This window comes from Falco rusticolus, chromosome 8 (genome assembly GCF_015220075.1).
Source record: "Falco rusticolus isolate bFalRus1 chromosome 8, bFalRus1.pri, whole genome shotgun sequence".
NCBI lineage: Eukaryota > Metazoa > Chordata > Aves > Falconiformes > Falconidae > Falco > Falco rusticolus.
Genome location: NC_051194.1, coordinates 10102888 through 10129378, shown reverse-complemented (window position 1 = coordinate 10129378; position 26491 = coordinate 10102888). Strand labels below are relative to the sequence as shown.

Genomic DNA, 26491 nt, shown 5'->3' with positions numbered 1-26491 from the left:
AGAGGCTAGGACAGGGAGGCTGTCAACATGGCACCTGTAGTGATATTCTTAATTAAATTAGACTTTCAGAATAGCAGTGGCTTTGTTTAATCTCTTCCCATGCAGCCCCTCCTCCTGCCACCCACACAAAGCATCATAAGAGTGGATCTGACAGTAAAATCCCTGCTATGGAAGCAATTTTGCTGTTACAAACAGTGGATGGCAACATCACTAATGGAATTAGGCTAATTATAGAGAGGACAGCTTCTGTTTAGACACATTATCTGGGTAATCAGCACTGACTGGAAAGAAAATAGGGGAAAAGTACTGCATAGTTTTGCTCGATGGGGGCTCTCCGTACGCATTTTAGAGCCTGGGGTGAGTTTTACTAGGGGAGTACTGCTTATCAAACTGAACACAATGCTGCTGGGGCTGGTCCCTGGGGCCTCATCTCTTCTTGGAGATGGTGAGTCCTGAGCAGCTTCCTGGGTGGATACTCCCATCCTCAAGAATCCGTGCCCTCTTCTGCATGGTTCAGTCCCCACCGAGAGCTGGTATGGAAGTGAGTGTAGCTGTGTAAATCCACACCTGACCTTCATCTCCTTTCACCCACGATGATTTTCTTCCCAAGCATACTCAGTCGTCCTGCATGAGCCTGGGCGTCTTCTACACAAATGAAGGGTTTTGAGGAACATGCTGTGCCAGCCCCCCAGCAGGAGCTCTGCTCTGCATTCCTCTCCCAACATGGCATGATGTAAAATGGAGACAGTGCAGAGAAAGACTTGATTTACTAGTCAGACAAGTTCATCCAGCCCTGGTAAAATGTCTCTCTGATTTAACACACTTGGTTTGCTTTTCAGGCAGAATTTAACTCCCCTTTGCAAAGCCCTCGCACTTCATTTCTGTGAATTTTGACAGGGTGCTTTATGTCTGGGGAGAAATCAGTGGTGGTTGAGATAGTTAGTTAGATGAGCAGATTTGATTACCGTCCTGCTGCTGCAGCAGCAGGATACAGAGGAACAGGCAGGGAAAACTGATAATCACTCAGTCTTTGCGATTGGTGCTGGCCTGACCCCACTGGGTGAGACCTGATCTGGTGACATGTCTTCTCCGTGGTGTGGCCTGGAGAAGGAAAGTCACTGCTGGTGGCTGGGAGCCCAGTGCAGGGCGAATCCTAATGCGGTGCTCTGTCCTTTGCTGCCTGGCAGGTGTGAGAAGTGCTACCTCTGTAAGTCACTGGTGCCACTGCTGCAGTATCAGAGGCATGTGGACAGCTGCCTTCAGGCTGCTAGGCAAGCTCAGGGAACCAGGAGGCTGCGAAGCACCAAGGTGAGGGGTGACCTTGCAGACCATCTCCTTTGCTTTGCGCTGGGTTTGGGGCTGGGTTGGCAGCAGGAGCTGTTTCCCTGGTTGATGGGATGAGCTAACCTGGTGTAGGATTGCCTGTCCCTGTGGGCTGCCATGGCCAGAGAACTCATTGCCCTCCTTCCCACGACGCTCTGCGAGAGTATGGACTGGTCCCAGGGGTGAGCTAATCCAGCATTGCTGCCAGTAACCTCTCCAGCAGGCAGGCAGCCAGGGCTGTCCCACTGCCAGACAGCGCGCCTCAGTCCTGCAGGCTTCCTTGGCTGAATATAGATGGAGTGGAGGGCAGTGTCAGGTTGACAAGCATATCTGACTCTGTCCACAAGCCTTTTCCCACGGGGAAGGCTTCAGAGCCGGAGCAGGGGGAACCACTCGGTGCTGGGAGCAAACTGCAGTATCTGGGGAGAAATGTGGGGGAGCAAGTGTGGTGGAGGTGTGCCGGGTGTGGGGAGCCGGCCTTGCTAGAGGAGGTGGGAGGCAGGAGTGTGGGTGGCAGCTGGCTCAGTCACTTGCCAGGTGTTGACCCCCACCGTGCTTTTTCCTGCTGGTGGCGGTACTGGGGGAGTGCAGAGAGGGTCCTTCCAGGCCTTCCCGCTGATTCCTACAGGCAAAGCTCTAGTGCCGCAGCTTTGCCTGCGCTCAGAAATGTGATTCTCAGCATGAAGATGCAACATGATGTCTTGGTTTCCTATAATCCCTTAAATCCATCACAGGCCTCAGCCCTTTGGGGATTCAGATGCAAATGATGAGATTTCTGGTTGATGATTTTGGCTGGGATACAGCCAAGTGCTGTGTGGTTCAGCGTACTGCAGGGCACGGGCTGCTCCTGCATGTGACCAGCTCTGTGGGGGCTGTTTGACTCTGTCCCTGTGCCCCACAGCCAGCTGGTATGTGGGGTCCTGCATGCAGGCGTGGGGACAGGGCATTGGGAGAAAGGTACTGGAGCCAGGCAGCCCTTTGGGGCCCCTCTGTGTTTGCTCTGGCGCTGCCTTGTGCCGGGGTGACAGCTCACTGGGGGAGCAGATCATGCCTGGCTGTGGGCTGGATCATTGCAAAGCTTCCTGGTGGCACTGTTGGGCTTGCAGGTTCCTGCTGTGGCCCATTTTGGGGGTGCTTTGCAGCTCCAACTTCACAGCTGGGATGCCAATGCCTTCCAGAACAGTTCTGGGGGCAGGGAGCAGCCGGGATAGGGACTTTGCTGGGCCAGCAAGGCTCAAAGCAGGCAGGCCAAGTGGTCTTCCCTTAGCCTGTGCGACCAGCGCAGCTGCACCTTTCCAGGGATTGAGAGGAGGCACAGATTGTGTTCCTCCTCTGGCTGTGTCCTGGAGGACAGCCCTTCCCTCCAGCATGAAGCCCCTGTCCCCTCGGACAGAACGAGATGGAGCCAGCCCTCAGAGGCACGGTGCTGGGGAATGTGCCCAAGCTGTGGCAGAGCACCTGGTGCCCACGTTTCTCTGTTACAGCCCCCGTACTCACCGGCTGGGCTAGGGGGGGTGGCTTCCTGGCCTCCCGCTGTACCGGGCTGTGCTCTACTAACTGCTCTCGGCTGCCTCTGCTTGGACACTGGTTGGGCTGGGCCTGGGGCAGTGCCTTTGCTGTTGGCAGTTCCCTCTTGTGCCCAGCCTGGCCCCATGGGCTGGGGGAACGGGGCCACCCTGGCTACAGGGTTCCCTTCTGGCAGCACTGTGACGGCGGTTCTCCTCTCCTTGGCAGGATGTCGGAAGGCAGGAGAAGGGACTCCTCAGAATGCTGGAGCTCTCGGAGAGCAAGTCTGCAGGTGGGAAGCTGCTTTCTGTGCCTGCCTGGATGGGTCAGGGCTGCCCTTTCCCACCTCTCTCCCCTTTTGGTCCTGGCTCAGCCTGGGCTGTGCTGGGACAGCAAATTCCCCTTGAAGGGTTCGGTTCCTCCCGAGCAGAGCAGGAGGCTGTGGTTTTAGCTGGCTGCACACATCCCTGCCTCTGCCTGTGGGAGCTGTGTCAGTGCTCAGAGCCCTCGCTGGGGGTAGGGGTGTGCGCTGAGCCCATTGACCAAGAGATGCCCAGCTTCCTGGGGGGTGGCAGGGTGCTGCTGTCCCTGCCTGCATGCTGGCGCTTCCCTCCACGGATCCGAGGGCTGGAGGAGACAAGTGGGGAGAAATGCACGCAGCAGCACCCTCCTCCCCTTGGCCATGGCTTGCACGGGAGGGTGGCCAGGCAGGGCTGACGTGCTCTTGTTGCAGGTGCTGATGCGGGGGGACCCCTCCCTGGACTAGGAGACCAACAGTCCCCTCCCACGCTCTCAGCCAGAGCCGGGGGGCCGCTGGCAGACCACCCCAGCTCCCTTCGGCACGCACCTTTCGACATCTCCCCTGAAAAACCCAGCGTCTCCTTCTCAGAAGCCATGGACTGCATTGTGGACAAGAAGCCACACGCGGCTCTTCACTTGGGCAGCCAGCAGCAGACCAAAGGCTGCCGCCGGAGAAAGCACAAGTTCTGAGGCCAGCGGTGCAGCAGGCCCCCCCGCAGCTCCCTGCACCCTGGTGAGGGTCTGCGTGGCACCGTACCCCTGCCTCACCCACAGCCTATCTCTCCGACCCCCCTTTTTTATGTTTTATATGACCTGTGCGGGGAGTGCTGGGTGGAGAAGTGACTGTGTGTTTTACAGGTGCCTGTGCAGCTTTGCTCTCTGTTAAAGAAATGGAAATATATTTATGTATGTTTTTATGAAACTGCAGCAACACGGAGGAGCTGTGCTGGCTTTCTCTGGGGAAGGGGAGGTGCTGGAGGGAGAAGAGGAGGAACGGTGTGTGGGGTGCCCAAAATCACACTTCCCGAGGCTGGTCCTCGGGCTCTGGGCAGGGGGTGAGCTCGGGCCCCCCCGGGCAGGGGGTGAGCTCGGGCCCCCCGGGCAGGGGGCTGCAGTGCTCTGTGCAGCATCACATCCATGCCTTTCCCAGCTGAGAGCCGCGGAGGGCACCTTGGTGCCGGCGGACAGCCGCAGTCAGCGGACGCAGAGACCAGCGGAGCCACGACCGCGGTGTCCCCCTGTCCTTGGTGCCTTCCCTCGGCCGCGAGTGGCCGATCTCCGGGGCGGGGAAACTTCAAGGGCAGGACGCTCCCCCGCCTCCCGGGAGCATCCCTGCCCTGCTACAGAGCCCCTTACCGGGAGCGGAGCGTGGGGGGCTCCTGACCGCGCTGCTGGGTTAACGGGACGGCCGGCTGCACAGCGAATGAGGCTCGGGCCGCCGTGGGGCGGGGGGCGGTGCTGCCCGGCCGGGGGCCGCGGCCCCTCCCACAGGGCGCCCCGGGGCGGCGCTTGCGGGGCCGCCCATTGGCCAGCTGCGCGGCGGGGCGGCCAATGGCGGGGCGGGGCGCCGGCGGGCGCCGTGTCTGTTGCCAGCGCGACGGCAGCGGCGTTAGCAACGGTCGCCCCACCGCCATGGCCGCCCCCCAGCGCCGCCGCCCCCCGCCGCGGCCCGGCCGGCACGGCACGGCGGGGGCTTCCCGGGAGCACGGCCCCGCCGCCCCCAGCCCGGGCGGCCTCCCCCGGCGGGGTCTGCGCCCGGAGGAGCGGGGCCGCGCGGCCCTGAGCCGGTGAGGGGGCTGCGGCCCGGCGGCGGCCGAGCGCGGCCGCGAATGGGGAGGCCCGGCCGGGCCGGAATGGGGCTGAGCACCCTCCCCGCGACCCCCGGGGGGCACCTCGCCGTGCCCGGGCAGGGGGCGCACCGACCTCCAGCCCTTTGCAGGGGACAGGAGGGGCAGGCAGGGCAAGGCAGGGGCAGCCCCTGTCTCCCACAGCCCCCGGGGGCGGCCCGCCGTGGGGCACAGCTGCCCCCCAGCCCCAGCAGTGACCCTCCAGGGCCGTGCTGAGCCCGCGGCCCCGTGGGGCAGGGGCGCAGAGGGGAGGCGGGAGGCAGAGCCGGGGACGTACCCCCCAGCCCCGCTTGTGTACCTGGCACGGGCAGGTGTGCGTCCTGCCCTCCTTGCGGGCCAGAGCTCCGTGGGTGACGTGCCACCTCCCTCCACGCAGGTCCTCAGTGAGCCATCAGCTGGGCCACCGCAATGATGGTCCCCCTTGCACACAGGTAAGGCCCATCCCTGCCCCATGCCCAGCAAGAGACATCCCCTGCCCTTCAGAGCTGTTCTAACAAGCCTTCTCCAGGTACAACGAGCCCTGCTGGCACTCACCATCCCGCTGGAGATGCTGCAGGTGGTGAAGGGCCGCATGCTGCAGGCCATGCACAAGGGGCTGAGCCGCCAGACGCACGCACAGGCCAACGTGCGGATGCTGCCCACTTATATCTGCTCCACACCCGATGGCACCGGTAAGGCAGCCCAGCCTGGGGACAGGCTGCTCTGCTACCTGCAGTCCCACACACCTCGCTGGACGTGGCCCTAGGGGTGCTGGGGTTGTGTGCACCCGTCTCTGGTCAGTTACGGGGTCCATGGGCTGCCCTTACGCTGCCTCTGCCAGTCCCCAGTGCAGAGGCAGATGCCAGGAGGTAGTTCTCTTGGCCCCTGCAGTGGTCTCAAGCTGTCAAGAGCCTCCCCCATAGGGGAGTGACTGTCCCTGGGACAGGGCGAGGAGCAGATTTTAGGGAATCTGCCACAAGGAAGGTCTCTGCCTGACACCACCTCCACTCCCCCCTAGAGAAAGGCGACTTGCTGGTGGTGGAGCTGTGCCAGAGCCACGTCCGGATCATGTGGGTGACCCTCTTGGGCGACGGGAACCAGAGCCCCCAAGTGATGTACAAGATCTTCAGCATGCCAGGGGACATCATGCAGGGCAAGGGGGAAGCGGTACGAAGAGGCCATGGCAGAGAGTGGCCAGTGCTGGGCTGCCCAGCATCATGGAGGCTTGTCTGGGCTCCGCGTCAGTGCTGGGGCTCCAGGCTGCCTCCCACCGCCTGGGTGCTGGATAAGGGGAGCAGCTGGTCACCCCCAGCCATGCCTTTGCAGCTCTTCGACTTCATTGCACAATGTGTGCGTCAGTTCCTGGCTGGCATCAGCAGCCCGCAGCATCGCCTTCCCTTGGGCTTTGTCTTCCCCTTCAGCTGCAGGCACACACGGCTGGACAAGGTGAGGGGGACAGCCCCATCCTGGGGCTGTGGCTGCAGCCACCAGCACATCAGTGGTGGGGGAAGAGGAGCTGGCCTGGTGCCGGAGGCCAATGGCTTGGCCACGTGCTCTCTGCAGGCAGAGCTCATCTCCTGGTCCAAGGGCTTCAGCTGCAGTGATGTGGAGGGGAAGGACATTGTGCAGTTGCTGCAGTCGGCCATCAACAAGCAGGAGGTGGGGGGCTGTGGGGTGGGGGGGCCTGGCTGGGGGCTGCCCCTGTGGAGGGGCTGACGATGCTCTTGCTTTGCTCCTGGCCAGCTCTACCACGTGGACGTTGTTGCCCTGATGAATGACACTGTGGGCACCATGATGACCTGCAGCATGGCAGGGAAACCCTGTGAGGTCGCCTTGGTTGTGGGTGAGTGGTGGGCACCCTGCATGCCTGAGCTGGGGGTGCTGGCAGGGGAGGCTGTGCTGGTGCTCACCCCCGTTGCCCCTCGCAGGCACAGGCACCAACAGCTGCTTCATGGCCATGGCACAGCAGGTGGAGATGGCAGAGGAGACTAGCGGGCAGATGTGTGTCAGCACCGAGTGGGGCTGCTTTGGGGATGATGGCACCCTAAGTGACATCCTGACCCCCTATGACCAGTGTGTGGATGAGGAATCTTCCAACCCCGGGGAGAAGAGGTGCTCTTACCCCCCAGCGAGGGCAGGGTCCCTGGGGCTCCCTGTCCATCCCCGAGCGTGTCAGGCTCCACCAACAGGAGCACATGGCTCCCTGCAATGCTCCTGGGTGCTCTCAAAGGGTCGAGGGGTGCCAGGGGAGGACAACTGACCCCCCTGTGGGCTGCACACAGATTTGAGAAGCTGGTGAGTAGCCTGTACCTAGGGGAGATCGTCCGGCATGTGCTGACTGCCCTGGCTGCTGAGAAAGCGCTCTTCATTGGGAGCAACGTTGCTGTCCTGAGGACCAAGGGTGTGCTCAAGATACAGCAGGTCCTAGAGATCATTGAGTAAGTGTCTGGGGACCAGGAGCTGCTGTGGGTGGGAGGATGGGGGGGGTAATGGGTGAGTGTCCCCAGCCATGAGCTGGTGGCCCCATAAGCTGGTGCTCTGCTCTCCCTTGCAGCAATGAGGAAGGCATGGCTGAGGCTAGGAGGGCTCTGGAGGCTCTGGGGCTACGGCCGAGCGAGCGGGATTGCTGCCGGGTGCAGCAGATCTGCCAGGCGGTGGTGAGCCGTGCCGCCACGCTCTGCGCCGCCGGGCTGGCTGCCATCCTCAGCCACATGTGCCAGAGCCAGGAGCTGAAGCGGCTGGTGGTCAACGTGGGGGTGGACAGTGAATTGTACCGGGGCCACACCAGGTGAGGAGGGCCAACGGGCTCCCGAAAGGTATCCCAGTGGGATGCCTCATGCCCAGCCCTTGCCATCTTCTTCTTCCTTTGGCAGATTTGGGGAGATCCTGCAGAGTGTGACAGAGCTGCTGGCTCCTGAGTGCATGGCCACTCTTCTGCCCTCAATCGATGGGACTGGGTGGGGGGCAGCCATGGTGACAGCAGTGGCTTTGCGCCTGGCAGCCCAGCGCCATGAGGTGGACCAGGTACTGGCCCCGCTGCGGCTCAGCCGTGCTGACCTGCAGCGTGTCCAGGCACTGATGAGGCAAGAAATGGAGCTGGGGCTGGGCTGGGAGAGCAACGCCAATGCCTCTGTCCGCATGCTGCCCACCTACGTCTGCGGCACACCCAATGGCACCGGTGAGAGCCAGGGGCTTAGGGAAGGGGGTGCCGAGGAGGTCCTGGCCCTGCTGATGCCCCGTGCTGGCTTCCTGCAGAGCGAGGTGAATTCCTGGTGTTGGACCTGGGGGGGACCAATTTCCGAGTGCTGCTGGTGCGCATGGCGAAGGATGGCATCCACATGGCCAGCAAGATCTACGTCATCCCAACTACCATCACGCAGGGCACTGGCGAGGTGGTGAGGCTGAGCAGCCACGGCCAAGGGTTGGGCAAGGGGGTGGGAATTGCCTCCCTCCTCGCGGCCCACCGGCCTGGGATGCAGCTGGGGGAGCCCCTGTGGCTTCACCCCAGCCTGGGCACTGCTGACCACGGCCGCTCTCCGCAGCTCTTCGACCACATCATCGAGTGCATCATGGACTTCCAGCTGAAGCACAACCTGACAGAGCAGGTCCTGCCACTTGGCTTTACCTTCTCCTTCCCCTGCCAGCAGCTGGGCCTGGATAAGGTGAGGGGGCAGCTCCAGCCCCAGAGGAGGGGGAGGGCCCTGGGGTGTGAGGCAGCCGCCCAGCCCCAGCTCCTGCGTCTCTTGCAGGCAGTGCTACTGAGCTGGACCAAAGGTTTCAGCGCCTCGGGCTGCGTGGGGCAGGATGTGGTCCAGCTGCTGCAGGAGGCTGCTCAGCGCAAACAGGTAGGGAAGGGCTGGGGGCCCATCCCCTCTCCCCAGGGTGCCACCCTGCACCCAGGTGGTGCCAGCCCCAGGAGCCAGCTGGGTGCCACTAAGCCGCATGTGTCCCCGTCTCTGGTTTGGCAGCACTTAGGGCTGAAGGTGGTAGCTGTGGTCAACGACACGGTGGGAACCATGATGTCCTGTGGCTATGATGACCCCAAATGTGAAATTGGCCTCATCGTGGGTGAGGAGCACCTCTGCACCCACGGGGTCTCCCATCCCCTCACCCACCACCCCAGCCCACGTGGCATGGCCACGGCGTGTCCTGCAGCTCCGCCAGGCCTTGCGGTGGGCGTGACACCAGCGCGGGGCCTGCAGGGACAGGGACCAACGCCTGTTACATGGAGGAGATGCAGAACGTGGGCGCAGTGGAGGGGGAGCAGGGCCGCATGTGCATCAACATGGAGTGGGGGGCCTTTGGGGACAACGGCTGCCTGGATGACATCTTCACTGACTTCGACCGGCTGGTGGATGAGAAAACCATCAACGCAGGCAAGCAGAGGTGGGTGAGGGCCGCAGGGCAGGGCTGGGGCTGGCTGCAGCGTGGTTGTGCCCAGCTAAGGCTCTGCCTGCGATAGGTTCGAGAAGCTCATCAGTGGCATGTACCTGGGCGAGATCGTGCGCCACATCCTGCTGGCACTGGTGGAGAAACAGCTCCTGTTCCGTGGCAAGCCCTGCCCCAAGCTCCAGATCAAGGGCATCTTCCAGACCAAGTTCCTCTCTGCCATCGAGATGTGAGTGCTGGGCTGTGGTGGGTTTCCTGAGCTTGGGGTGGGGGGTGGGAAGCCAGACCCCCAGGAGAGGGGCCACACTACAACAGTGGGGCACCTGCAGGGTGATGCCATTCGCAGCCCGTGGGATGGGGCTGGGGACAGCAGTGCTAACAGTGCCGCTGGTCTGGGGCAGCGATGGGCTGGCCCTGCGGCAGGTACGGGCCATCCTGCAGGACCTGGAACTCCAGGCCAGCTTGGAGGACAGCGTGCTGGTGCGGGAGGTGTGCCAGACAGTGTCCCTGCGGGCAGCCCAGCTCTGTGCTGCTGGCCTGGCTGCCGTGGTGGAGAAGATGCGGGAGAACCGGGGCCTGGCCCAGCTGGCTGTCACTGTGGGGGTGGATGGCACCTTGTACAAGATGCACCCGTGGTGAGTGGGGCCAGGCACCCACTGGGGACCCTTGTCCTACGGCAGGGGGCCGGAGGGGGGTGCAGAGGGTGTGTGGGGTGAGAGGCACCAGCCCTCGCTCTCCCCTCCTGTGCCCCCCAGCTTCTCCCAGCACCTCCAGCAGATGCTGCGGGACCTGGCGCCCAACTGCACCGTCACCTTCCTGCAGTCAGAGGACGGCTCAGGGAAAGGGGCCGCGCTCGTGGCGGCTGTGGCCTGCCGTGGGGCCGAGCCCTGGGGACAGCCCCTGCTGCCACCCCAATAAAGCACTTTGCTCTGCACCTCTCGAGTCCTGCTGGGGGGGGGGGCACGGTGGGGGGGCAGCGCACGGCCGGGCACAGCCCCACGTAGCAATATATATCGAATTTATTTACATTCACGTCCGGTAGACCCCCCGCCCGCGGCACCGCTATGTACATAAGGCCAAGTGTAAATACTTGAATGCACTTAATACAGAATTAAAAAAACGGTCTTTACACAACACGGCACGGGGCCTGGGGGCAGCTGGCCCCACACGCAGACAGCACGACGGCACCGCACGCACGACGCACACCCAGTGCCCCCCGGCGCCCACCACGGGGTCCCCGGGGCCAGGCTGAACCCCGCCACCACAGTGCTGGGGGCCTGGCTGCCGTGGGGCACAGGCGTCCCTCTCTGCGAGGGGGCCGGGCAGCCCTCCCTGTGGGCTGTGGGGCAGTGGGGGCCCGGGGGCCGGCCAGGGACCCCTCCTGCCCCATGGCGGTGGTCCCCTGGGAGTAGGGTTGGGGCCCCTGCCGCACTCAGCACTCAGCCTCAGAGACGGCGAAGAGGGCACCGTCCTGCTTGCCCACCTCGGCCACGGCGGCGGCCAGCTGTGAGAGGTTGCCGTTGGGGAAGTGCCGCGCTTCCCACAGGTTGAGGATCATGGCCGTAGGGCTGGCCTTCGAGGCGAAGAAGCTGAGATGGCTGGGGGGGGGGGGGGGGGACGGGGACAGAGGGACCACATCAGAGCACAGGGATGGCTCCACACCCCAGGACAAGCCCAGTGCTGGCCTCACTTCTGGCACCATCCCACTCCCAGGGTCCCACAGCATTCCAGCATCCCTCCAGAGGTGCAGGATGAAGCCAGAAGCCCCCTGTCCCTATCCACCATGCCACCTTGTCCCCCTCCCCAGCGCTGTCCCCATCCTGAGCTACCTGTCAAGGTTGAGCTTCTGGGCCAGTGTCCTCCAGTCGGCTCCCCGGGTGCCTGGTGGGTCCAGGCTGCTGATGATCTTCTGGCGGATGAGGAAGGGGATCTTGAAGGCACTGGGGCCCACCAGGGCTGGAGCGCCCACCTCACTGTCAGGGACCAGCCAGTCTGAAAACCTCGCATCCTAGGGGAGAGTGCCAGGATGGGGGGTGGGGATGTGAGCCCAGCCCGGGGTCACCCCCAGGAGCGTCTCCCAGCCCTGCCCTCACCTTGGCGATGTTGAAGTTGACGGTGAAGCTCTGCCCGTCACCCTCCACCTGCCAGACCCAGATCTTGCAGGCCAGCTCACAGGTGCTGGGGCTCAGGCGCTCCAGGGTGAAGGTGCAGTGCAGGAAGGGCTGCAGCCCGCTCCAGATGTGGTAGAAGGGGATTTCCTGCGGGGGGTGGTGGGGGTGGTGGGGTCAGAGCGGCAGGGACACCCTCCCTGTCCCCTCCCCCTCCCAGCTGGGCTCCTCACCTGGTAGCTGGCAAGGAGTTTGCTCTTCCAGAGGGAGCTGGGCATGTCGTGGATGGAGAGGCGCAGGTTGTGGTAGCTGTCCTTGAAGTGCAGCACACGGGGGGCTCCGATCAGCTGCCCCCCCAGCTGCTTCTCCAGCTGGATCACCTCCTGGCAGCACAGACAGCAGTCAGGCAGGAGATGCTGCAGCCTGGAAGCCCAGCCCTGCCTGCACATCACTCCAAGCCGGGATGGGGGGATTGCCTGGGGACCCCCGGTACCTTGAGGACATCCTGGGTGTCACTGAGGCAGTAGACACGGATGTTGTACTCGAGCGACGGGCAGGCGGCCGGTGCAAACAGGACGAGCTTGAGGCGCTTGGAGGCCGCCATGCTGAGGGACTCCCCCACCAGGGCGAAGCGCCCCAGCTGCTCCGTGAAGATGTAGCAAGCCTGCGCTTCCAGCTGGCAGTAGTACAGCTCCGTGCATGGCTCAGCACCCAGCTGCAGCACGTCCTGCGGCACCCAGGTGGAGATGCACCCCGGGCATGGGCATCCCCCTGAACCCCGATCCCCTTGCCCCCTGCCAGCACTCACCTCCCACGTGCCCTCGCATGACTGCTTCTTCAGCCGGATGCTCCAGTTCTCAGCGCTGGCCTCCACGCAGTGACCCATGGCCAGGATGGCAGGGCGGGTGAGGAGGACCCCGGGGGGGCCACAGCTGACGATGGGGCTCAGCAGCGTCTGGCAGCCGGCCAGGGGCAGCCTGGGGCAGCAACGGGAGCAGCTGAGCAAGGATGGCTACCCCCAGCAGCCCCTTGCCCCTGCAGTCCTGGCACCTACCTCACCTCCTCCTGCTTGTGCAGGGTCAGGTAGACCTCGTAGATCTTCCCCCGTGGGATGGCATCGGGTGGGATGAGCAGGCTGATCCCTGGGTGGGGGGGTGCAGGTGTGGGGGGCTGAGCCCCATAGGGACCCACCCACACTGGGCGATGCTCCAGCACCCTGTGCCCCCCCACACCGTACCTGTGTTAGGGATCATCAGCCGCCCCCCCAAGAAGTTGAAGGTGCCATAGGCCATGTTGTTGGTGCCACGGGGCAGGGAGCGAAAGTAGCTCTGGGTGGAGAGCCGGGCCACGAAGTCGGCACCCTCGGCGGCGGGCGAGCTGTGGTGCAGCGTGTGCCGCCCGGTGCCCAGCGGGCTCAGCAGGTGCCCGTTGGGCAGCTGGAGCTTGGCTGGGCCGTCCTGGCGTGGGCAGAGCGAGCCCTGGTAGGTCATGGTGGCGGTGCTGAGGTCGGGCTGGATGGTGAGCAGGCTGGGGTTGTCTGTGGCACAGAGCAGGGGACCATGGTGCGAGGGCATGGAGGGGTCTGGGGAGTCCCCGCCGGCAATGCAGTGGCACAGCTGCCCCGGGGGACATGGGGCACAACAGCCCCCACTTCATGGTAAGGGCTCTGTGGGGCACAGCCATCCCTGGGGGGTCCAAAAGTCATCAAGCCCCTGCCCCATGGCACAGACCCTCGGGGCACTGTCACCCCTGGGGTCCCCGGAGTACACAGCACCGAGCCAGGGCATAAGCTCTATAGTGACCAAGGACCCTACAGGACAGAGAGCCTCCACCCACAGCCAGGGACCCTACATGGCACAAAGCACTGACCCTGCACTCGGGGACCCTTTAAGACACAGCGTCCCTGTCCCGAGGTCAGGGATCCCCTAGGGCACGGAACCCCCACCCAGGGCTAGGGAGCTCAGGGGGCACACAGCCCCTTCGCAGGGACTCCACGGAGCACAGAGCCCCCAGCCAGGGCCAGGGACACCCTGGGGAAGACAGCCCCTGCCCAGAGCCGCCTGGGGGCACGGCCACCTCCAGGTCCCGAGGGACACCATGTCCCAGCGTGGGTGCACAGGCCCGTCCCCGCAGCCCTCACTCACCGGCCTTGCTGGGTTTGATGCTGACGGGCTGGAAGCCAGCAGTGAGGATGGAAGAGTCGGCTACATCAGCGTCCAGGCCCCCCTTCTTGCGGCAGTACACCAGCACCCCCACCAGCAGCAGCAGCACCAGGCACACGGCCACGGCCACCAGCCCCACGTACAGCGCCACGTCCTCCGCGCCGGGGGTGGCTGCACGGGGCAGGGCGTCAGCACGCACGGTCACCCCCAGTCCTCCAGTGACAGGGCACAACCCCACCGTCCCTGCCGTGCTCACCGTGGCTGCAGAGCTCAGAGGTGCAGTTGCGGGTGTCCAGCTCAGGTCCGTGGCAGTCCTGGCCCCCGTTGCGCGGCGCTGGCTCCGAGCACTCCCGGCTCCGCCAGTGGGTGCACTCAGCCCCACACACTGACCACTTGCTCCACTCCGACCAGGCACCATCCACTGTGGGCACAGCCAGGGGTCAGCGCCCCACTGCCACCCGCCTCCCCTGCCCCAGGGCCGGCAGAGATGGACACACGGGGGGGGGGGGGTGGGAAGACGAGACACCCCGGGGGGACAGGGACTGCGATGGGTGCAGTGGGGAGTGCAGCATCGGCACAGCAGGGGTGGCGGCAGCGCCCTGGGCAGGGTGGGTACCTGGGCAGAGGGTGGTGCAGGCGGTTTTCTGCACATTTTGGCCCTCACAGAAAGCCCCCCCGTTGAGGGGCGTGGGGTTGGTGCACGTCCGGCTCCGCTTCTGCCAGCCCCGTCCACAGCTGGTGCTGCAGCCCGACCACTGCGTCCACGTCGACCAGCCGCCGTTCACTGGGTGGAGAGGGACCCGTCAGCGCCCCGCAGGACAGGGGGTGTGGGGAGGGACAGGACGGGGAGGAAGACACCAGGGCAGCATGGTGGGGACAAGCGTGGCAGGACTGTACCGTAGACAGTGATGGCAGCGGAAGCACTGCGGCGACGCGCCACGATGTTTTTGGCCACGCAGGTGTAGTTGGCAGTGTCGGCCAGGCGAGCCTGCCGCAGCACAAGGCTGTGCTCCGGTGTCACGTAGACGTTGGCATCCAACGCTGGGTCCACCAGCTCCTCGTTGCGCAGCCACTCCACCTGCGTGGGGCATGGGGACGTCACTGGGTGCCCAGACAGGCCACCCCCTCGGGCAGCACACATGGCATCCCCATGGGCAAGGGGCACCCTCGGCTGCGTCCTGCCCTGCTGGCCCACAGGGACTCACCTCGGCGGGGGGGATGCCCTCGGGAGGGCGGCATGGCAGCACAATGCCCTGCTCGATGGAGACCTCCCTGGCTGTCGGCTCTTGCTCGAAGTTCTTGCGCAGATCTGGGGAGGCGCAGGGGTGAGGGGGGGGCCAGGGCCAGCGCCCCGCGTGCCATCCGGGCACCCGCAGACACTCACAGGCGATGCGCACGAAGGCTTTCTGGCTCTTGGTGGTGCCAGAGGAGCTCCAGGCCACGCACTGGCACCAGTACTCCTCCAGCCCAAAGATCTTCTCCACTTGCTGACGGGTGACCTCGATACGCACCTCCATCACCGGCAGCCCTGCCACCAGCGGGCAGCACGTCAGCAGCAGCACACGGGGAGCAGTCCTCGCAGCCCCGGCGCCATGCAACCCTCCACCAAGAGCACTGCACATGGCTCCCGGCGACAGGGGCCAGCGCCATCCCTCCCACCAGTGCTCACCGGTGCTGCGGTCAGTGCTGTGCTGTGTGACATGATCGCCCTGGTGCACCCACTCGCCGTTGCACTTGAAGTAGATCTGGGTGGCAGGAGTAGCGCGGCAGGCCAGGCTCACCGCCTTGTTCTTCACGATGTAGACGTCCTCCGGCTCCAGCTGGAAGTGTGGCAGCAGGTCCGGGGACGCGCCGGATACCGGGTTGGCCACAGTCGCGCTTTGCTGAGCACCTGTGGGGAGAGGGGGCTCGGCCACCTCCAGCGTGCCCGGGCTGGGTGATCGCCTGGGCTAGCGTGGCCCCATGCCGGTGGCCCCGTGCCTCATCACCGTCCCCCCTGGCCAGCAATGCGACAGCCCCCTCCTCACGCCGCCATCCATCAGGGAGAGCAGCCGCGTGGCGGCTGCGCCCACTGAACCCGCACCGATCCCTCATGTCCACACTTAGCACTAATGAAAAGGAAATGTAGTGTGACCAACAAGGGCCATCGCTCATGCCTCCCCGGGTGCCCGCTGGCCCCCCTCCCCAGCATGCTGCCAGGCGCCGCCTGGGGGCCACATCCTGCCCCACCATGCCCTGGAGGGGCACAGGGATGCAGGGTGAGTGCTGGGGTGTGTATCCCGTGCCCTGGGGACACGGCAGGGTGGCACAGCAGTGTGCCCCATCCTGTGCCAGGCCCACCCACCCAGGAATGGGCACAGGCATGGCACATGGGGGGCTGTCTGTCTGCAGTGTCCCCAGGGTGGTGAGGGTGGCTTGGGGCTGCACACACATCTCTTGGGCGGTCGGGCATCCCCCAGCTTTGCTTGCAGGCTGTGGGTGCCATGCACAAGGGCAGGGTCCTTGGGACAGCAGTGATGGGCCGTGGCATGTAGGACGGTCCCGTGGTGCCCATGTCCCCCAGCCCGAACATGGCCAGGTGCCCATGCCCCTCCCACCCCCCCAGCACCTGCTGCAGAAAGAGTTAATAAACCAGGGCCCTAAATAAGCATTTGATTAACAAACGATAAAATAGCGATTGTGTCACTGAATGAAGCTGTAATTGCTGCTGCTAATTGGCTGGTTAGGATTTAATAAGCAATTAAATGGGATGGAATGCGCAGTAATTAAGTGCCTTGGTTTGGCAACCACTCGCCGCTCCCCATGCGCCCGTGAGACCCCCCACTGCCCACGGGACCCCCACTGCCCGTGCCCACCCTGGCTGGCTCCCGCCTGGCACAGCCACCTGTGTGACAGGGACATTGGGGACACAGGGGTCCCTTGGGCCCTGGCTGAGTTCCCCCGGGGGGCTCTGAGTCCCGCTGCTCCCCCCAGCTGGATCAGGCCCCTCCAAGTGAGGGAGTGGGCGCTGAGTGAGCCCGCTGCGACGCCCGCTGGGACGGGCAAGGTGCAGCAGCTAATTTACGCGGGGAAGATAAACGGCAACCATAACGCGCTGGCTATTACCCCATCAGCACTTTTACAATGTCGCTGGCAATTAATTTAATTAAAACCCCTGTCGGGGATATATAGGCATTTCATATTTCACTGGTTTAACGACCCCCCCAGCCGCAGCCTGGGGCCAGCCTGGGGGGTCACGGCGCGGACAGGCGCTGCGGTCCCCAGCCCGTGCTGGGCTGTTGTCCCCAGTGCCAGCTGCAGCATGGCTCGCCGCAGCACCCATGCCTCTGCCGCGCCACCCGCTCAGGTACCCCTGGGTGCCCACGCTGCACTTCCCATGCTGGCACGCAGGGCTCCATGCTGCTCCAGCCAGGGAGCTGAGATAGGCAGAAAGGCAACCCGATTTATTTATTACATACCAGCTTTGCCGCTGCACAGCACCGCCGCTGCCTCCTGCCTGGGTGGCTGCGGCAGGCACGTCGGGTGAACAGGGGAGCGGTGCTGCGGGGACCAGCCTTTTAATCACACATGAAATGAGTACAGCAGTTGCCAAGCTGCCTGTCTATCCATCACGGCTGAGCAGAGGGGTGCGGGAAGCCTGGGGCCAGCAGCAATGGGTGTGGGAGGCAGGATGGGCACTGAGCCCCCTCACCCCAACTGGGGTGCCAGGTGCCTTGGGGGCCGGGTGGGACCACGGGCACAAACAAAGCTGGGGACATGCAGGAAGCGGCAGAGCCAGGGGGCTACCAGGCACCCCACAGAGCCCTCCAGCCCGATGCTGTCCTGCTGGGCACCGTGCCCGGCACTGGTGGGGCTCTGCGCGGTGGTGCAGCCATGGACGGAGCCATGGCACGGCTGGGAGACTGAAGCTGGCCTGGGGCCCTGGTGCGGGAACACAAGGGGCTGTGGTTTGGGTGCCCCCTGCACCACAGGCACCCCGTCCATGATGGGCACCCCATGCACCATGAGCACTGCATGCACTCTGGGCACCCCACGCAGCACGGCTGTGCCAAACACCACGTGTATCTTGTGCACCATGGGCCGCCCCATGTCCCAGGAGCCCCCACATTCCGCAGACACCCCATACAGCACGGGCACCTCTCACACCACAGACACCCCACACAGCGTGGGCACCCCCAGCCCGTGGGTGCAGCGTGGGCACCCCGTGGGCAGCGGCCCCCCACGCGGTGCTGTGCCGGCTCCGCATCGGCCTCGCTGCTCACCTGCCGCTGCGTTGTCATGGAAACAGGCGAGATGCTTATGTCACCTTGGCAAAGGGAACCGGAGAACTTCGGCGAGGATGGGGAATGGGAACCAGGGGGACAGTGGGGCGCTGGGTCCCACTCACCCCTAGGACTCCCCCCGCCGTGGCAGAGGCACAGCCCCGGCCAGCCGCTCTCCCGGTGGCCAAAGGGGTAATTGGGAGCGCGGTTTGCTACAGCACCAATAAATCACGGCCGGTAAAGCCAGTGCATTAAGCAGGGCTTTATTATCAATTATCCCCCACCCACGTGGGCTAACGAGTGTGCAGGCAGGCCTGATGAAGTGGGAGGGGGCTGGGGGCTGAGCTGGGGTGCAGGGCTGCAGCACCCACCTTGGGGTGCAGAGGGGATGGGGACACCCTCGCTATGGGCTCCAAGCACCCACCTTCACCCCACCATTGCCAGACCCCAACAGCTCCCGGCCCCCTCCCCATGTACAGAGCCCCCCTAGCTCCCTGTGCCCCACAGCCGCTGCCACCCTGGGTGGCCACACAGCCCCTCGTCCTAGTGCCTGGGCCCCCCCCCGGCATCAGAAACACCAGGTGTACTAGTCACTGAGTAGAGAGGGACTGCAGTACACTGCATTGCCCAGCGGGGAGGGGGTCCTGCCAGGACCCACCAGGCACCAGCAGGTGCACCCCCAGCCTGATCTCTCCGGTCCCCAAGGGCCCAATCCTGACCTAGTGCTGGTGCCACGCTCCCCGCCGGTGCCAACAGCAGCATGCCAGGCGCCTTGGTGCCTACTGCAGGGAGACGCCGGGAAGGTCAGTGTGTTCTTGGCGAGGAAAGGCTGCCCGGCGGTGGCTGCGGCAGCGCCAGCCCCAGCACCGGCGCACCAGCATGTGGGTTCGGCACAGCTGCCCCTGGGAGAGATCAGGCAGCTGCCTGCAGTGGGAGAGTGCTCCAAAGGCACGGGTCCACCCCGAATGCTGCCACCCAGCCGGGCCCAGTGTAACGGCTGTCCCCAGCAGGGCACCGAGCCGTCCCCAGCAGCCCCAGCCTCCCTCTGCCCCCATGCCCTGTCTGCACCCCTGACTGCTGCCCTGGGGGTCCCTGCAGCGGAGTGGGGACCTTGACGGCGGCACCTCCTCTACTGCCCTGCTGTGCCCCCCTCCAGGGACCTCCCCAAATCCCGTGGGCTTTGCAGCCAGCATATTCCATCCCAGCTGGCACCCCATCCATCGTGCCCGCGCCAGGCCTGGCACACAAATCACACAAGATTTCTTCGCACTTTGCCGGCACCCAGCCTGCACCCCAGCAGCAGGTAATTAAAGCAATAATTGTTACTGATTGCACCAGCCTAAACGAGTGAAGAGTGGGCATCAAGGGGAGGGCAGAGGGTGCCCACATGTGTCCAGAGGAACCTGGGGGTGCCAGCCCTGCTCACCATCCTGCACACAGGGGTCCCTGCTGACAGCACTTTGCTCTCTGCAGGGCACAGAGGAGGGGAGCTGGCACAACTCACCAAAAACCTTGTCTGAGGCTTTGAACAGGGCACCATCCTACCAGGAGCGACTGGCTCTGAGCCACAATGAGCTGCTGCTGCCTCCAAGAGACCTCCAGACAGGGGCTGTGGCATCACCTGGCACTGCCCAGCTGCCCACGGCTGCTCCAACACTCACGTGGAGCATCTGGGCATCAGGAAATGCTCCCCTTGCACCCACCTTCCCACCCACACAGCCCCCATGGTGATGCCAGGTGGATGCTGATGCCAGCCGCAGCTGGGCAGGGAGCCAGCAGGGTCAGATGCCAACACCCGGCAGCATAGCCTGGCTCCCGGCCAGTCTGGTGCATGGCGAGCACTGGGGACAATGCAATGACGGGCACAGAGTGCCAACACGTCCCCTGTGCTCTAATGCGCACAGTGACCCCGGGGGTGCCCCTGCCTGCACCAGGACTGCGTCCCCAGTTTCCCCGTGCATCCCCATGAGCCAGTCACTGTCCTGGCCCCCCCAGGCATGTGCCCCACATATGTCAGCCCCACGGCCGCGGGAGAGGCTGGTGGAGGTGGCGGGGTCCAGAGGGTGCCTGTCTCCTGGCGAGCGCATGGCAGTGTCTGGGTGCTGATTAAGCGAGTGCTAGTTATGAATGAATTAGTCAGGCGGGTTTGCATGACAATAGAGCTGCCTAATTACGGATTTGAGCTGATAACACTCTCCCCATTACATGCAATTAGCATGTGCCAGGGTGGGCAGAGCTCCCGGTGGGCTGCACCCTTGCCCCACTCCAGCACCTACCAAGGGGGCTGCATGGCCCCAGCCATGTCCAAGCCTGGCCCATGGTGCCCCGTGCCCAGGGTCTGGGGACAGTGGTGCCAGAAAAGGCAGCCAGGGGTGGCAGCCCCTCCCCAGGGACCACCTCTGACTGCCTGGGGGCTACCAGCCCTGGCACCCAGTGCTGGGCACCATTCCCCGGGCACCCACAGAGGCGGTCCCCTCTTGGCCACATGGCATACACAGAACCCTGTTCCCTGCCAGCCCCGGGTGCCCACTGAGCCCCACAGCCCCCACAGCATGCCTGCAGGACCCGTGCCAATCTGTGCCAGCCCCTGTCACCAGCACTGCACAGGGAGACAGTCCCACCTGGCCCCAGCTTGGTGAAGGGTGGAGGGCTCCTCCAGCCCAGCCTGGCACTGGGATGGATGGGTCACGACTGGCCCAGACCCACATGCTGGGGCTGTCACTGGGGTCCTGAGCCTGGGGACCTGAGCAGCTTTCTCCTTCAACTGACAGTGAAGAGCAAACACTCCCGCTGAGCCCTGGCCCTGCTGGGAAGAGAGTCAAGGTCACCCTCAGCCCCGCGTCCCTGCCGGAGTGGGGAGGGAAGGTGGGGGGGAGCCGGGCAGTGCTCCCAGGTCCAGCCCCACAGCCTCTTCCCCTTCCCACCCATGGGTGGCACACGCTGGTGACGGCACCCACAGCACCCTACAACCCTGTGGCAGCAAAGGCTGGCCAGAGGGGGCTGGGACACAAGACCCCCATCCTATAGGCAGGAGCCTGGGCAGGACAGGGTTCTGGGGGGGCAGGGTAAGCTGTAACCTACTTGACACCTGGAAGAAACACCCAGAGAGCAGGCAGGTAGCAGGGCCAAGGGGTACTGGGCAACTACTGGGCCTGACTGGACAAGGACAGAATACCAGTGTGCCCAGTCCATTGCCTGCCCACCCCAGCCTGCCTGCAGGCAGGCACGCACATGACGCACAGAGCACTGCTGGCACCAAGGGTGCACCCCTGGGTGCAGGGTAGGACATGGTGAGACACGAACGGCATGCAGTCCCCGTGACATCATCCCTCAGGCACTGGCACCACTGCCAGGGTGGTCCTGCGTGCTGCCAGCCAGTCAGGTGGGACAGGTGCTCAGCTGTACCCATGGCTGTGAGGTGTGCACGGTGGCTCCAGGGATGCCAAGGCCCTGGCAGCACTGCCAGTGCCCCGGTTCCCTCCCGCAAGCACCTGCCAGGCGCTGCACAGTTTGATGTAGTGCCATCCCCGCGTGGCACTGAGCCAGAACAAACAGCCCTGGGCAGGCTGCGTCTGCCGCACGCTCGCACTGACAGCCGGCATGGCAGCTTCCCGGCTGCCCGACGTGCACCAGCCCTGCCCGCTGCCCTGCCCTCCTGCCTGCCCCGTGGAGGCACCCGTGCCCAGGTGGGTGCAGGTTGTGGGGCACTGATGGGATGCAGTGACCTGTGATGCCAGGCTGTGGGGCACCTGAGGGTCCCAAGGAGCCTGGTGAAGCTGGCAGCACCATGTGGCTCATGCATGGTGACAGCAGAGCCCACAGCCCTGGCCAGAGGAGCTGAGGCAGGAGCTGACGTGGGGCAATGGCCAGCCTGGGGGCAGGAGATGCACAAGGACCTGGCACCAGCTGCCACAGATGCCAAGGGGAAGGGCCCACCAGAGCACTGGGCAGGGGTAGCTCTGGGGAAGGACCCTGCCCCTGTGCCCTTACCCACCGGACAGCACAGCAGTCGAGCAGGGCAGTCCCCACGCCTGGGGTCCTTGTCCCTCACTGCTGCCTGCCGGTGAGCCCCAGCCCCTGCTGCTGCTCTCCCCCTTTCCCGGCGGGCACTGGCAGCAGAGCAGGCAGCTGGCACAGCACCAGGGATGCTGCTCCACGGCAGCAGGCAGGGGCCCTTTGCCTGGATACCCGGATTCCCCCATCCCTAACTTGTGGCTCTGTGTCCCCGGGGAAGAGGTGCCCCTGCCCTGCCATGCTGTGCCATGCTGTGCCACGCCACGCTGGGCTGGAGCAGCACCCGGTGCACAGAGGCCCGGCCTTGCCACATCTGTGTCGAGTGGCAGCCGCGCAGGTGGCTGGGCTCCGTCGCGCCGTGGCCGCTGTGAGCTGCCTGCCAAGCGAGTGGCAGGGACAAGCTCCCGCACCGCACTGCCCTGAGCCGGTGCTGGCACTGCCGGGCCCCCCCACACCTCCTGCCGCACAGCCGACATGGGGTGGCCCGGTGCACCCCCTGTCCCACTGCCCCCTCTGTCCCACTGCCCCCCACTTCCATCCATCCACCCCACGGATGCCGTGGGGACAGCAGTACTCCATGCGCTGCTGGGGGCCGGTCCCCACAGCCCCCTGCATATGGGGTCCCCTGCACCCGAGGGGTGCCCACCCACCGCGCCAGTTCTGCAGTGACCCCCAGAGACGGGGCCACGCTGGGAGCACTGGGCGCGGGGTCCCTGGGGGTGCCCGGCTGGGAGAGATGGGTGCGGAGAGCACGGGGGGCTGCCTCCTCCCGGGTGCCCGCTGTGCCCGCCCGGTACACCGAGCCGGAGCTAACGGACGTCTCCGGTGGCCGCAGGAGGGTCGGTGGGCCGGGACCCTCGGGCGCGGAGGGGTTCCTCCCCCCCAGACCCCCCGCAGAGCGCACGTCCAGCCCCGCGCAGCTCCCCGCCCCCAGCCCGGTCCTTGTCTGCAGCCGCCACTTCCAGACTGCCGTGACACCTGCCAGCCGCCGCCAGCCGCGGGCACCCGCCGCACCCCCGGCCCCCCGACCCCCGGCCCGGCAGCCGGTGCCGCTCAGCCCCGGGGGTCCGGCCCAGGCCGCTGCCCTCCCCCGCCGGCTCCTGCTCGGGGCGGGGGGCAGCGCCGGGGGCCGCCGGGCTCCGGACCGTTCGCGTTTGCGGCGACACCGCTGCAGCCCCCAGCACACCCCCGTGCCACGGCCACCCCCGTGCACCCCCGCGGCGTGCCAGCACCCATGCGGGCTACCCCGTCACCACGGTCCCCCGTGTCCCGGCCAGGTGATGGAGACGGCAGGGACCCCGTGTCGCCGCAGGGATCCCGTGTGGCGGCAGGGACCCCGTGCCGAGGGTAGGGATGCTGTGCGTGGGGCAGAGGCGCCGTGCGTGGGGCAGGGACCCCGTGCGTGGGGCAGATGCGCTGCGGACACGCGTGGCGGTGCTGGCGGGGCCCCGTGGGGGCAGAGCCGTGCCGGCGAGGCGACGAGCGCCAGCCACCCGGTCCGGGGCAGCGCCGGCTGGGCACGCGTGTGCGGCCGTGCGTGGGCACGGGGCGGGGGCGGCGGCAGTGCCTGCCGTGGGGCCGGGGGCGTGCGCCCTGCCCGGGAGAGCATCTCGCGGACCCCCCGGTACCGCACAGCCGCTCGGACACCCCGCACAGAGACCGGTCCCCGGTCCCCGCTTCCCGCCGCGCCCCGTCCCCGGGAGGGCACTCGGCTCCCCGCAGCACTCCCGCCCGCCGCCGCTCCCCGGGTGACCTTGCCCAGCGCCCGGTGACGGCTCCCCGCCGCGCGTGTCCGTGTCCCGTCCCCCCCACCCCCGGAACCCGGTGCCCGCGGGGGGCGCGCGGTGACTCACCGGCGGCGGCGAGGAGGGCAGCGGCGAGCAGGGCACCGAGCGGCCCCGGCGCGGCGGCGGCGGGGGCGGCGGCGGCTGGGGCCCGGCGGCGGCGCGGCCGCGCACCCATGGCGCGCCCCGCGGAGCGCTGCGCGGCGCGGCGCGGGGCAAGGGAGCAGGGCGGGCCGCGCTCCGCGGCGCCCTCAGCGGGCCATGGCGCCACCGGCCCCGCCACCGCCACCGGCCCGGCCCCGCCGCTGCTGCCGCCCGCCGCCGCGCCGCTCCGCTCCGCCCGGCGGCCGCCAATGCGGGGCGGCGAGCGCGGACCCGCCGCGGAAGGGACGGCGCAACAGCTGGGCGCGCCCCCGCCGCCGCCCCCCGCCCCGCGCCCCCGCTCCGCACCACCGGCACCACGCTCCCCCCCGGCTGCATCTCCCCTCTGCATCCCGCCCCGCCCCGGGCCGGCGCGGGGGCCCGCCCCCCTCCCCCGTGCGCGGCAGCCCCCGGCGCGGCACCCCTGCGTTGCCTCCCCGCCGGGCATGGTGCAACCCCCTTCCCAGCGCGGCGTCGCCCCCCCCCCCCCCCCCCAGACATCCCCCCCTGGCACGGCACCCGCCCCGCAGCCCGCTCTGCCCCAAGCCCCTGCTGCAGACCTGGGCCAGGCGATGTCCCCAAGCCCAGCCTGGCACCCCACGGCGGGGGCAGGGGGGCACAAAACCCAGGAGAAGAGGGGTCCTGCCGGTACCTTCCTCTGCAGCATCAAGCCACCACAGGTCCGGCAGGTGGGTGCAGTGCCTTAAGCTGGAAAATGTCACAGTAGCAGGGCCACCATCTTGGTGGGAACATGTACCACTCGTGGGACCCCACCTCACTGCCATTCGTGGTACCCCACACTCAGCCAGGGGATTTGGTTCTGCCCTGGCTGCAGGATGTGGCCCCTTCCCTCCCCGTTGCCATCCATCCACCCAGCTGATGTGCCTGGCAAGCAGCACTGCTGTCACCAGCGGGCAGACTGCAGGGTGGGTAAGGGATGGGGGGCAGAGGGGGGTGAGGCTGCATTGAGGTGCCCTGAACCACATGAGAGCCAGAGCCTGTGCCTGCGGTGCCAATCAGCCCCTGTCCCCAGCGGTGAGGGCCAGGCAGTGGCTCCCAGCGCCATGCAGCAATAATTTCATTAACAGCTCCAGGAACAATTAACAACTGCTCTGATGCCTTCAAGAGCTGAAGCAGGTGCGAAGCCAGCATGGCTCTCCCAGGCATCACCGGCTGTGCCTTGGCCTCCATCTGCCCCAGCCCAGCGCTGGTGGTGTTGAGCAGAGCCGAGGCCACCACCGGCACAGCCCCAGAGTGAGGCCAGAGCCATCTCCCACCAGCACACACCTTGCCAGGCACCTCCAGTGCCAATATGGTTGTGTACTGGCCACGAGTGCAGGCTGGGCAGCACATGCAGGGTGGCATCCAAAGGGTGCCCACTCCCATCCCACTGTGCTGTCCCAGGCAGTGCCCTGAGCCCCAGCACATCTCGCACAGGCACTGGTGGGGGCCAGCTGGCAAAGGAGATCCCTGCCCATCCCGGCGGGCAGAGCCCCAGCACATCCATCGATAACCACCCTCCTTCAGGCTGGTTCATTATTACTGATGGCATTTGCATGGAAACAGGATGTTTTTACTCCTTGCGGCTCCATCTGCTTCTGCTGAAGTCACCGTGCTTCACATGAGCTCCCTGGGGGGCTGCCATGGGAACCGGGGCTGACTCCCCTGCAGTGCCGGGTACCCCAGCCTGGGCTCCTGCAGTGGCCAGACCCCCCAGCCAGGCAGCGGGGCAGAGCTGGGGGGGTGGGGTACACAGCAAGGCGCTGCCCTGGGGGACCTTGGCAGGGAGGGGGCTTGGGGCCCCGCGTGCGGTGCCAGCCCCATCTGCTTCTTGTGCCACTCTCCCGGGACAACTTCCAGCTACCTCTGCTGGTGCCACATTGGCAGTGCCAGCAACAATGCTCCTACCACCCAGGTGCCCACCACACCCACCCTGTCCTACCGCTCACCCAGGGGTACCAGTGGTGCCCAGTCCTGCCTTGGCTTCACCCAGTTCCTTCACCATGTGCTTGTGACACACGGTGCCACGTGGGTGCCGTGCCGAGGCTACATGGTCTCACCCTGTCCTGTGGTGCAGGCTGGCATGGCCAGGACATCAGTGGGGAAGTAGCAGGACGCACTGATGAATTAATAGACACTAATTAATACAGATTGGGGACATCACTTTCAATTCCACTTGCTCTCCCTCTTGCCGAGGAGGAGCTGAGGGGGCAGGTGAGCCAGATCCTACTCCACAGCCAGAGCCCTGAGCCCTGCTGCCAAAGGGCCATGCCAGCCTGACATGAGGTCTGTGGGGGCGCCTGGGACCCCTGACCACCTGTCAGCGTGTCATGAGGGGCTGCAGCACATGGGGAGCTGTGGGCTTCAAGGAGAGAAGCCTGGTGCTCAGCCAGCCCAGCGCCCCCAGCACAGCATGCTCAGCGCCTGGGCGTCCCATGATGGCCGCAGCCCCAAGGGGATGCTGGAAGTGCCAGCCCCACTGGATGCTGTAAATGGATTATTACTCGGAGTAATTAAGATGGAATTAAAAATTAATTCTCCTCTCCAGCACACCACGGTCATGGCTCAGCCGCGTGCTACAGCCGTTGTGTCAGGGCTTTCTCCTGAAAGAAACTGGATTGGGGTGGAGGTAGAGGGAGGGCATCACCCGGTAAGCGATGGTACCCGTGCTCCGCA

The 26491-nt window shown here is 65.6% G+C and overlaps 3 protein-coding genes across 7 annotated transcripts in view; 2 read left to right on the top strand and 1 right to left on the bottom strand.

Moving 5' to 3' along the window:
• The window catches only part of UIMC1 (ubiquitin interaction motif containing 1), a 38255-nt gene extending 34189 nt beyond the window's left edge, over nucleotides 1-4066 (top strand). The window contains 3 exon segments of the mRNA XM_037396343.1: nucleotides 1188-1308; nucleotides 3058-3121; nucleotides 3563-4066. Coding sequence (XP_037252240.1) covers nucleotides 1188-1308; nucleotides 3058-3121; nucleotides 3563-3819 — 442 coding nt within the window. The 3' untranslated portion in view covers nucleotides 3820-4066.
• A 1110-nt stretch (nucleotides 4067-5176) lies between these two features.
• Nucleotides 5177-10386, top strand: HK3 (hexokinase 3). 5 transcript variants are annotated; one of them, XM_037398484.1, is made up of 17 exons: nucleotides 5340-5407; nucleotides 5485-5647; nucleotides 5974-6122; nucleotides 6282-6401; nucleotides 6519-6614; nucleotides 6699-6798; nucleotides 6884-7067; nucleotides 7238-7393; nucleotides 7510-7743; nucleotides 7829-8133; nucleotides 8211-8350; nucleotides 8498-8617; nucleotides 8705-8800; nucleotides 8924-9341; nucleotides 9418-9573; nucleotides 9746-9979; nucleotides 10100-10386. In XM_037398484.1, exons 2-17 carry the CDS (start codon nucleotides 5524-5526, stop codon nucleotides 10384-10386), a joined length of 2919 nt encoding a protein of 972 aa, XP_037254381.1. In that variant the 5' UTR covers nucleotides 5340-5407; nucleotides 5485-5523. The 5 variants fall into 5 exon arrangements, with proteins under 5 accessions (XP_037254382.1, XP_037254381.1, XP_037254383.1 ...); XM_037398486.1 differs by lacking the exon at nucleotides 10100-10386 and having other exon boundaries at nucleotides 8924-9023; nucleotides 9158-9341; nucleotides 9746-10065; XM_037398485.1 differs by having other exon boundaries at nucleotides 5177-5407; nucleotides 9746-10386.
• A 4-nt stretch (nucleotides 10387-10390) lies between these two features.
• On the bottom strand, nucleotides 10391-23852 carry UNC5A (unc-5 netrin receptor A). Its single transcript, XM_037398488.1, has 16 exons — nucleotides 23744-23852; nucleotides 15284-15505; nucleotides 14999-15142; nucleotides 14820-14923; nucleotides 14512-14692; nucleotides 14231-14398; nucleotides 13871-14035; nucleotides 13597-13785; nucleotides 12690-12989; nucleotides 12507-12594; nucleotides 12261-12429; nucleotides 11946-12179; nucleotides 11686-11835; nucleotides 11438-11602; nucleotides 11174-11352; nucleotides 10391-10942 (listed from the first exon to the last, which is right to left on the bottom strand). The coding sequence occupies exons 1-16, from the start codon at nucleotides 23850-23852 to the stop codon at nucleotides 10777-10779; spliced, it is 2733 nt and encodes a 910-aa protein (XP_037254385.1). The 3' UTR covers nucleotides 10391-10776.
• Nucleotides 23853-26491: the final 2639 nt, after the last annotated feature.

Coding starts and splice junctions, on each gene's coding strand:
- UNC5A (XM_037398488.1), bottom strand. CDS start 23,852: ATGGGTGCGCGGCCGCGCCGCCGCCGGGCCCCAGCCGCCGCCGCCCCC. Junction 14,399..14,511: donor CGCTGCCATCACTGTCTACG/GTACAGTCCTGC, acceptor CTCTCCACCCAG/TGAACGGCGGCTGGTCGACG. Junction 11,353..11,437: donor TCAACTTCAACATCGCCAAG/GTGAGGGCAGGG, acceptor ACTCTCCCCTAG/GATGCGAGGTTTTCAGACTG.
- HK3 (XM_037398485.1), top strand. CDS start 5,524: ATGCTGCAGGTGGTGAAGGGCCGCATGCTGCAGGCCATGCACAAGGGG. Junction 8,801..8,923: donor AGGCTGCTCAGCGCAAACAG/GTAGGGAAGGGC, acceptor CTGGTTTGGCAG/CACTTAGGGCTGAAGGTGGT. Junction 9,574..9,745: donor TTCCTCTCTGCCATCGAGAT/GTGAGTGCTGGG, acceptor GGTCTGGGGCAG/CGATGGGCTGGCCCTGCGGC.